The following is an 11,175-nucleotide window of genomic DNA, read 5'->3' on the forward strand; positions in this document are numbered from 1 at the left end:
GCAGCAATTTGCAGAGATTCTGTAGGCCTACTATACTGTTGTAGCCATTAAATAAGCGCATTTAGTTTCATATTTGTTCAAATATTATGATGTTATTTTGTTTCGTTTATGTTGATTTATGAAAAGTGCAACAGCACGAGTAAGATAGAATGCGCAATATATCGAGAGACGATATGATTTTGACCACTTCATTAAGTTTTGTTTTGTAGAAAGCCTTTCTTTAAAGTGAATTTCGTTTTGTATAAATTGTATCTTAATTTTAATACATTTTCCATCAACCAATTGATTGTTTTTAATGAATAAGATGCAAATATAACAGACAATAATCATGGAGGCGCCCGTGCGGTCACTTGCACTGCACGTGAACTGGAGCGCATCTCATCCTAACTTAACGAAACTCAGTGTATGCCTCACACAGACATGAGAAATACATCAAATACACAAAGCTTGAAATGTCTTTAAACGAAATAATTCAAAACGAAAATAAAAAGGCTACTCTCTGATTATGTAATCCATGATGTGCATTTCTCTCTAAAGGCGCGTTCACTACGAATATGGCGATCGTCAACTTCATCTTTGCAGCCGACACTGTAATAAAAATCAATGCACGCGCCACCGGATTTACAAACGCACATCTTGCTTGTTGTACGCACACATATTATAACATTATTATTAATTAATACATCTTTTAGAATATTTGATCGAATGCTGAATGTTGCGCTTAATTGTTCAATTTAATAAAATTAAAACTTTAATTGTGATCATTAAAATAATTGAATGTTAAATATTTAGTGGCCAAGTTTAGCTCATTTATTATATATATAATTGTGCAGCACCCCTGTCAATGATCTAGCACCCCCTCAGCACATGCGTTAACGATTTTGCCGGGGCTTCAGCCCCGAATGTTTTGAGTGTAGCCCTGAATGTTTTTTGAAAAGTTGACTGACAAAAATGAAACTGGACAATAGCCTATGTAAACCCCCGAAATCATAAGTCGCCTTATTTCATTGTGCTTTGGCTTTGCTGCTGCTTTGCTGCTATATGTCAGTCAAACTTTCCTGTCGTATCAGCCGTGTGCTCGCAGCGCGCACTCTTCAATATCAAGCGCAAATGCAGCGCGCCCTGTATCACGCAAAAGAAACTACGAGCATGTACGTCGTGTTCTGTCGTCAATTAAGTATTGAAATAACCAAAAGGGAGATTAAAACTGCGTACTTTTTCATTATTAATATTCTAACATTTTATCAATATTGCAAAGTCATCAAAACTGACTCGTGTCATAAAAAAATTATTTTGTGACCAAAAATGTGAAAAATACATCTAGCCTAAATGATCGTTCTTGACATTCTTTTAACTATAAGCAACCCAATTTGTCTAGATCTGTAATATTATTTCCTTTGTATAATGAGCTTGTCTTTGTTTTCAATTATATTGTATTTTTATTGTGAGTGTGAACTGCTGCACAGTCGTGATTTAGTCAGCTTGATTAACATTATTACAATGTATTCCTATTTAACACAGATGTTCTTTGCTAATTACAGAAACTATAAGCAAAATATAAGTATAGATATATATTTATAAAATAAACAAACAAAAGATTGCACTGGTGTTTGATTGAAATTTAACATCTATATGCAAAATAATCCTTAAAAGATTTCTCATTTAAGGCCATTCCTGTTTGGAATATGTGATTGTGTATTGTCAACAATAAGAAGAAACATTCTCAATTTCCATTTTGCAGTGTGGATCATTCATTTCAACATTTATCCTCATTCTCATGTTTAAGAATCTGTTATCTGCTTGATAATTTATGCTACTGCCCACTGACATGCTTTTAAAGCTATTGTTATCCAGTTTTTGGGGGCCTTCAAACACCTTAAAATGCACATATGTAGCTCCGAGAAATCCAAATTTTCTCGGGGGAGCATGCCCCCGAACCCCCCTAACTACCTCACATTTCAATGCGCGTGTCTGTGGGCTAATGTGGGCTGGTGTGGCTGTCCCCTGTATATAGACCTACAATATACATTATCTGTATCGAATCATCTTATTTTGTAACCCACCCCCAGCCCCTGATGTTTCAGGGTCAGCCCCTGATGTTTTTAAAACCTAGAAACGCCCCTGCCCCTATCCCATCTTTCTCTTTAGCTATTTAGCTATTACATTTAGCTATTACATTTGTGTCGCGGTTATGAGGGGGTCCTTGGAATTTTTTCTGCCCTTTGAGGGGTCCCTATCTCCAGATAGTTTGAGAACCCCTGCACTAAACAGCACATCCGCAAAACATTTCAGAAACGCGAGATCAAGAAACTAACTGGAAATTAAAATAATAACAGGCCTTATTCATTCCATTTATAAACATTTCGTTTCATATAAACTGCCTATGCCTAACTGTGCGTTCACACCGGACGCGAGCGCGTCAAATTCAAAAAGGGATCATATGTCAAAATCGCGCCTGCCGCGTCTAGTGATACGCTTGACCACTTTGTATCAATTCCCGCGTCAAAACAAAAGTTTGAAGCGAAATTTCGTCCGGTGTGAACGCACCATTAAAGGATATGCGTGTGATGTGATAATGAGATAATATTTGCCTCTGCCCTTTTCCAGTGTTGCCAGATTGGAACGGTGATTTCCAGCCCAAAAGCTCACCAAAACCCGCCCACTACAAGAAAAAACCGCCCAAAATTTTACTGCCAAAATAATATGATATAATTTCATTACCATGTCATTCAAGGTTGATAAGCACAATTTGTATCTCCTTAAAACAAATAACAATGATAAAAAAAAATCAAAAAAAAAAAAAAAATCCAGGAAAACAGATCAAAACGGCAATAATTAAGGAGAATTAACCAATATGACTAAAATGTCCAGATGGACACTGTCAAAACGGCAATCAAGAAATGAACCGATGACTTTAACCCTAGGAAAGTACACAATGCAGAACATAACGCAGAATTTAGCAGTCAAAACTGATTCATCGTTGATTCAAACCTTTTTCAGCAGGTGTCAGGGGCGAGTATAGTGCAGTCTGGACGGTGTAAAGTTGACGATGTCTGGTACAGTTAGGCTAGTGTGCACATGACCATGGACATAACTGTGCTCTCCTCTCAGAGTAGTCACCATCGATATCTCCCACCACGTGTACATTTTTAGAGTTGCTCACTATCTCACTCTTTACTGTGTACATACAACTTAGTAGAGGCATTAGCCATCACTTGAATATACAGCTACAACTTATCGCGCTCAATCGCATCTGCCTGCTGATCGCTGATTGGCTAAAAGTGCGTGCTCGTCGGTGATGTCAACACCAATAGAGCTCGGGCGTAGACGTTATGGAATGATGCATTGTGGGTAACGGCGGCCATTTTAGAAGCAACGCAGAAGCGTTTGGAATAAAGTAATAGCGTAGCCGACCGGTCTCCACCGGCACCGAGAAAGAAAGAGAAAAAGTTATGGGCCGTGACAAAAAAAGTTGGCTATACTGTATACTGACAAACTTAATAATGAAGCCAAACAACGCTACTTAAAAAAAAAATTAGATTATAGGCGAATCGATCCCTATGAATAAAGTCTGGAGTAGGCTAATACCAAGCCTCAGTTTCCCTGATATTTTCCTACCTGGTCTGTGGAGTGAGCGCTTACACCTCCGATCCAGAGCCGGATTTACAATTTCCTGTGCCCTCGGCAACAACATTCACACACACATTTTAATTGTTTAATAAACAAATGGTTTTTATTTTGTCACATTTGGCTGCAAAGATGAGGTTGACGATGCTGATTGGCGATCTTCGCTGTGCGCGCCAGAGAGAAATGCAAATTGCATACTGATTAACTTACATAAACAGAGAGCTGTCTGTTTTCTTTCGTTTTGAATTGTTTGTTTAAAAGTAGACACTTTTAGAAAAGTAGAAACTTGTCACTGGAGGCTCACTTGCAGTTCACAAATGGATGAGTGCAAGATCTGCATATCTACAAGGTAAACGCGGAGAAAACAATCGTTCGCACCGTGAACCAAGCATCAGTGGTGACACACACACACACACACACACACACACACACACACACACACTTGTCAGATTCTGTGAGCTATGAAGCTTGTCTATGCGGGTTTGTTACACTTCAGGAGTAATATATCATACGTGCAATAATCCACTGTTTTCGTCCGGTTGACGACCAGCGGCGACCCAAGCCATTCAACGAAAATAGGGAAAACTATTATGATTTATGAGGCGTTTCCCCTGTCGATCATGAGACCGAATACAGCAGTTCACAATACAGCAATACTGAACCATTTGCCAAAAAATAACCTAAATTAATGACCAAATGATCAACGTTACCTACTGCCTAATATACGCTACTATACAGTACATCTACTTCCGTACCGTGATTCCCACAATGCATTGCGGCGTGACGCAACGATCCCGAGCTCTATGCCAGCTGACTCTGCATGGGCGTGTGTGTACAGTAATGTCGTGATGACTGATTTTATGGACTACATGCACACTTTATTTTAGTTTTTTAACCAATTAGACTTTAAAATGTAGATGTTTGAAAACCGCCGAACTGATCCCAAACCAGCCCAAATTTTGTCCACCCGCCCAAACCCTTTTTTATCCGCACAATCAAATTCAAAACCGCCCAATTGGGCGGGAACCCGCCCAATCTGGCAACACTGCCCTTTTCTCTTCAGAGAACCTGTTGCTATCCACCGAACCAATGTTGTGGTTCTAACGGCACAAACTTGAATGTCACGGCCGAACACCACTAGGCTTTTTTAGTAATCACACAATAACTTGACAATTTAATTAAAATGTTACATCAATATAGGCCTACATATTCTTTTTACTTTTTTGTATGTGAATTTCCTGGTAAAATGAAGGTAAAAAAAATATTATTTTATATTTCATTTTGCCTTTCCACGGACCACCTGCAGTACCCTCACGGACCACTAGTGGTCCGCGGACCACAGTTTGGGAATCGCTGACCTATACTATTGGTCCTCCTAATTGTCAATCATTCTGGTGAATCAATCAAACTTTTCAAAAAGTGGAGAGGGCGGGTCTTATCTAAAATTCGGAAAGATCCTCCGCTATACCTTTAATTATAACTGAAAACAATAAATAATATGTACTGCAAATATGAGTTCCATTTCTACTTCCTGAAATTCGAATTACACTTTTGAATCCTGTTCGCTTCCCATTTCAAATTCCAGAATTGAATCGGAAATAAAAAGCCATTCTCATTTAAATTCTAAATGGCACAAAAATTCTGTAATATAGGCCTACTATTAATAACAATTTTGGAAAAAGCCCTGTTAATGTCTTGCATCATTATAACTGCCAACTTTAATGTTGATAAATGAAATAAGATCTTTAAAATATCTGCTAATCACACCATCCAGGGCCAGTTAAACAACTCTTATTACCACTTGTGCCTTATAGCTGAAAATGATTCACTTACTCTGCAATGGCCTGTTGGTGCTGGCCAATCTTGAGGTGGTAGAGACCTCTCCTCATCCAGGCCCATTTAGCAGAGCCAGGAGTGGCTCTCTCTGTCACAGACTGCAGAACAGTCAGAGCTAAGTCCTAAACAGATAGAACACATCAAAGTTAATAAACCCCAGTCTTCCTCAGCATGAGAAAAGTTCCTTGCAACTTTTTGAGATTAGATTTTGGCAAGAAAAACTAAATAGAGGATACCCTCAATGAATTAACTAGACTTATCTGCACTCACCATGTCTCCCTGCTCCATGCTGAGATCTACAGTAGCCGCTCCAGCCTCAGCATCAGAGGAATCCAGCTCAAATGCTCTCTTATAGCAGCCTCTGGCTCTGCCCTGATCCTTTGCCACATCTCTGTAGTAATGACCCAGGAAACGAAACACTGAACCAAGATACGGGTCCAGTTTAGCAGCCTTAAAACAACAGAAAACGAATCATTATTTTATTTTTATCCAAAGACAAAAGCCTGGTATCTACATAAAAAGATATAGAGTGTAAGTTCTGATGTTGGTGGCCTCACCTTGAGCAAATGTGTATGGGCTTTGCTACGGTCCCTTTGTATTTCCTCTCCCATGTTCCAGTACAGGCGTCCCAGCAAGAAGTATAACTCCCCATTATCTGGGCTTCTGGATAAAGCCTCCAGAAAGCTGTGAGACAGAGAAAGAAGACAAGAGGATCAGTGTGTGGTGTTTACAGCGATGTTGGTTTGTGATATTGTGTAGGAGGGTTTCACACCTCTCCTCAGCTTGTTTGAGCTGTTCTGTAGCAACATGCGTCAGCCCCTTCAGAGTGAGACCCTCCACAGATCCTGGGTGAGAGTTTAGCAGCTCTGCAAAAACCTGTAAGAATCATTTCATTCAAACATGATTTGGTCTACTTAGCATGATAGATATTAAGATATAAGATGGTAAAAAAAAAGCAATTTAAAAGATTAAAATTCAGAAATTATGTTCCTGCCGAAAGAAAACAACTGACCTGAAATGCTGCATCAGTTTGGCCTTTTTGCAAGTGAGCTCTTCCTTTCAACGCTAAAAGCACTGGGTCATTTTTGGCATCTGAAATCTAAAAGGAGACATCAACAACATTATATCAATCAAATAATAATGTTAAAATACATTAAAATAAAAATGTCAAAAGTATGGGGTAAGCATGAACTTTTATTCAGCTAATGTTTATAATGTTACAAAAGATTTCTATTACAAATAAATGCTGTTCTTATGAACTTTTTATTCATCAAAGAATCCTAAAAACATCCGTTTTCAACATTGATAATAAGAAATGTGTGAGGACTGGTGTAATGGCTGCTGCCAATTTCACTTTTCCATCACAGGACTAAATTATATTTTAAAATATATTAAAACAGAAACCAGCTATTGTAAATTGTAATAACATTCACAATATTACTGGTTTTACTTTATTTTTCAGTTTACTGTTTATCATTCTCACTTATTTTTGTAAAATTTGTTACACAGGAGAAATGTTGTTTTTTTGCACATATGATTATTGTTTGTAAAGTGGAAGATTTATTTTTCCGCTGAATAGGATTGGATATAATTTCATTGTACTCTTTTGTATAATGACAAATAAAGATTCGGATCTGATTTTGATCAAATAAAATGCCTTTGGTGAGAATAAAAGACTACTTTTAAAATCATTCCAACCCCAAACCTTTGAACGTTAGTGTTTGTTTCTGTTGTAAGACTGAAGCACTGTGTCAGTCTTTGATTTAAAACTTTACCTGTGTAAGTATCTGCAGAGCTTCATCAGCATCCTGGTCTCTTCCTGTCCTCACCAGAGCATCTAGTCTCAACCTCTGCAGCTTCTGAGTCCAATCATCAGAATTCCCCACACTCGACTTCAGCCCTGAACACACAAGAGAGAACAGCCCTTTTCACTGTTAGTGCAGTTGACGAGTAGTTGTCAAGTTAACTGTGTTTCATATGTGCAGTTGTTTTTAATGATACAGTACCTTGGCTGGAAGATGTGGCACTGTCAGAGTATTTATGCATTTTTAGTTGAGCCAGAGCAAGATTATACCACCCAATGATAGAAGAACGCATACGCTTCAGTCCTGCAGGAAAAACACAACACAAGATTGAAACATCCTGTTTGTAATTTATATATATATTTAGTATATAGTTCAGAAAGTGATCGGAACTTAATGTTGCATAGCTGAACATGAACATAAATCAAGAAGTTCTTGAAATATACTATTAATGATCAAAATGTATTTGAAGGATTTCTTACATTATACTATATATGCCCTTCGGTCAGAATGAAACATTCTTTTCAAGAACACGGAGAGACTTTGATAACCTTAGCGCTCCAAATTGAAAACCTAAACAGCAGTAAATTCTGTATATTCATGAACTCACCCAGACCAATACTTCTGATGGCGTCCTCGTATTTTTTATCCTGACAAGCTTTAATGCCAAGGCCAAAGTGAGCATGTGAGCTGTTAGGATCCAGTTCTGAGAGACGGTGGAAACAACGGACAGCTTCCTCACTGCAGTCACCTACCAGGATCATTAGAGACAAGAACATTTATCTGAAAGCGGTGTTAATATTGAAATATCAGACATGAGGTTTATGTTTTCTCCAAACAGAAACAGGATTATTTTTGTACTTACTTTAGTGTTTAAATGTTTGGGGTAGGTATGAATTTTAATGTCTTTGAAATGTCTCTTGCGCTTACCATTTATATCATCAAAAATTCAGTAAAAATTGAAATACTGTGAAATATTATTGCAAATATTTTCTTTTTTCATTTTTTTTAAATGTAATTTATTTGTGTGGGTTTAAAAAGGATCTTGGTTTAAAAGCATTTGCATGAAAAAGAGCGTGTGATCCAAAGGATAATGGGAAAAAAGGGATGCTGGGTTAGCTGCGTTAAATTTTGACAGCACTAATATATATTTGTTGTTTAGTTTCTCACTTATTTCACTTGTCTTCGAGGACTCCAGGGATATTACACTTACCTGTTTTGATGTAGTGCTCACTGAGGGCCTCTAAAGGGTAGGATTGTGTCGGATAGCAGGACAGTGAGGCATCGCAAAACTCTTTTAGCTTGGCCACCTCATGAGGAAGCTGAAGGGGATACAGAATATGAAACTTTTGCTTGGTTCAGTCATAATTATTATTGTGTATATTACTATAACTGTGGCATATAGAGCTTGCCAACCTTAGAAAGACATTTAATGTAATCCTGTGAGAGGCTCCTGTGGGCTTCACTGGGCACATCTACTGTCATTTGCAAAGCTCTTTCAAATGCTGATATCAGCTGTTGAGAAAAGAAAAACACACTGTAAGCTTTGTAAAAATGTATGTGTTGACATTAACCTGGGGGTATGTACAAAAAAAAGAGCACTATAACTAAAACAGTTGAATCAGACTGACGTGCTGCTGAGTCTCATTGTCCTGATCCTCAACAGTGTCTTGCAGGAGTCTGGTCAACTCCTTCCACAGCTCCAGCAGCTCTGAATCCTCCACCCCTTCCTCTCCCTCCTTCATCTGGATTAACCTCCGCCACACTCTGGCCACCTGTGGGTAGAGTAGCAAACATATGGCGAATCAAACCTGATGGTGATTTAACTGATTTTAGAAATAATGTGTAGATTTCTGAAGGTAACAGAGCAGTGCAGTTCTATCCTCTGAAATCTTCTGTTGTAACATCAAGTCCTGCTTATCATATTTAAAGATCATACCTGTAAATAGTTCTTCTCCGACTGAGAGATTTCCACCAACTTCTTGCTCACTTCGAAACATTTTGCTTTGTCTGAACTGCAAATGCAGAAAAACATACATGGATCAAGCAAATTGTTCAAACTGCATCATGTAGCATGGTTCTCCTTTTTAAATTAGGCTCTTTCGACCATATGTATTTTTTTTTAATTACAAAACTCAAGTTAAAGGATTTATCACTTGTTCTGAAACAATCTTCAACTTTCATTCTTCTGCCCTGGAAGAGATGTGCTCCTGTCACTTCTCATTTCTGTGATAATAACCAATAAACGTTTTGTAGACAATTCAAATCCTTTGTTGTAAAATGAATGGCATGATTATAGAATGCAAGTTCAAAGAATTTCACTGATTTTAATATTTTTTTAACATTTATTATGAAGTCAAATTTAAAAAGGTGTGTAGGGGACAATTCCAAAACCTAAGAAAATCTGGTAAATTTCGAACATGCAAAAAGGAAAAGAAAAAGGAGGTGGGGGCACAATATAAATGTTTAAATCTATTATTATAACCTATCCTTTAATTTTGAATTCGATTTTTTCCATTTAAAATCATCCTAGGAGAAAAGAAGACCACTTTACTTACGTCTCATACAGTGTAATAAGTTTCTGGTAAATCTTTGGCAGCTCGGCTTTGAAATCTGCCTGGTCACCTTTTTCGTACAAATTTGCTAAACCCTGTAAAAGAAATCCACATCAAGTTCGATTAGCAGTGACCAATATAATTAAAGACCATATTAACAAGTGAAAGTGACATGTGAAGGCCTAGTATGGTGGCAACCCATACTCGGAATTAGTCCTCTGCATTTAACCCATCCAGGTTAGTGCACACACATTAGGAGCACTGACTGCAAACCGTAAACACACACCCCGAGCAGTGGGCAGACATTTTTGCTGTGGCGCCAGAGGAGCGATTGGGGGTTAAGTGCCTTGCTCAAGGGCAACTCAGTTATTTCCTGTCGGTATTGAGAATCGAACCTGCAACCATTAGGCCACGACTTGCCGAATGGTTAACAAACTGTGTCCATAAACAAAGGCTACATTTTATGGACCATTCATTAAAGTTCATAAACTACAGCCCACCTGCCATGCCAGCAGTTGCTCTGGCTCCAGTTCAGCGGCCTTTCTGTAGGCGATCTGTGCCTGATCCGGCTGCTGCAGCTCTGTGGCTGCCACTCCAATGAACACCCAGGCATTATAGTTATTCTTCTCAAGCTTGAGAACAGCCTGGAGCACAGAAATATGAGAGTTTAACTTGAGAGTGAAATGTTTACCTTGCCTGCCCACTCAAATACAGTCAATCAAGATAAAAGTATGAAATTGAAGTTATCTACTACATGCTGACAAGTGGAAGTAAACACTTACCTTACAATGTTTCAAAGCTTCTTTAAACTCTTTATTTTTAATGGCTTCTCTTGCACTTTTCAGCTCAGCTTTCACTTCTTTACTGGACATTTTCTTAAATAATTTGACACAGATAAATGTTAACGAAACATAAGCAGTAGTAAAGGATGTTTACAGTTATGCATGTTATGTTGCCTATTAACTTGCTGACATGTAGACATAACTAAATTGTCATATTACCACACTTATTTTCAAAAGAAATTTGTGTATTTCTAGAATGTTATTGTAAGAAATGTACGTACGGCAGAACTTGGTTTGTTTCCATTCAGCAAGCAGTAAACTGCGCATGCGTGTCGTGATGCTTCACGTGACGCCATTGTACCGCGACAAACATTATATTTATTTCTCCACAATAAAAAAAAAATCAATGTAGTCATGTCCATGCGTTGTATTTGTTTAATATTTATAATAACATTTTTTAGAAAATATTCGAATACATTTAATATTCCCAGAGAGGCGTCAAATGTAATCTCTACCAACCTTGACCATGTTTGGAGGCGGAACCAAAGCTCAGCAACCAATCACTTAAGGATA

At 38.0% G+C, this 11,175-nt stretch overlaps 1 protein-coding gene across 1 annotated transcript in view; it reads right to left on the bottom strand.

The window, feature by feature from the left end:
- The window catches only part of skic3 (SKI3 subunit of superkiller complex), a 39,339-nt gene extending 28,395 nt beyond the window's left edge, over positions 1-10,944 (bottom strand). Inside the window, exons 1-16 of the mRNA XM_081366765.1 lie at positions 10,884-10,944; positions 10,603-10,695; positions 10,321-10,464; positions 9,824-9,915; positions 9,205-9,280; positions 8,897-9,040; positions 8,682-8,780; positions 8,479-8,587; positions 7,876-8,016; positions 7,470-7,571; positions 7,239-7,363; positions 6,476-6,562; positions 6,236-6,339; positions 6,021-6,147; positions 5,734-5,913; positions 5,461-5,585 (exon numbers count right to left, since the gene is read on the bottom strand). Of these exons, the coding sequence (XP_081222891.1) occupies positions 5,461-5,585; positions 5,734-5,913; positions 6,021-6,147; positions 6,236-6,339; positions 6,476-6,562; positions 7,239-7,363; positions 7,470-7,571; positions 7,876-8,016; positions 8,479-8,587; positions 8,682-8,780; positions 8,897-9,040; positions 9,205-9,280; positions 9,824-9,915; positions 10,321-10,464; positions 10,603-10,692 (1,745 nt within the window). The 5' untranslated portion in view covers positions 10,693-10,695; positions 10,884-10,944. The remainder of the gene's footprint in view (positions 1-5,460; positions 5,586-5,733; positions 5,914-6,020; positions 6,148-6,235; positions 6,340-6,475; positions 6,563-7,238; positions 7,364-7,469; positions 7,572-7,875; positions 8,017-8,478; positions 8,588-8,681; positions 8,781-8,896; positions 9,041-9,204; positions 9,281-9,823; positions 9,916-10,320; positions 10,465-10,602; positions 10,696-10,883) is intronic.
- Between the last annotated feature and the right edge of the window lie 231 nt (positions 10,945-11,175).

This window comes from Scardinius erythrophthalmus (genome assembly GCF_964197995.2).
Source record: "Scardinius erythrophthalmus genome assembly, chromosome: 5".
NCBI classification, from domain to species: Eukaryota; Metazoa; Chordata; class Actinopteri; order Cypriniformes; family Leuciscidae; genus Scardinius; species Scardinius erythrophthalmus.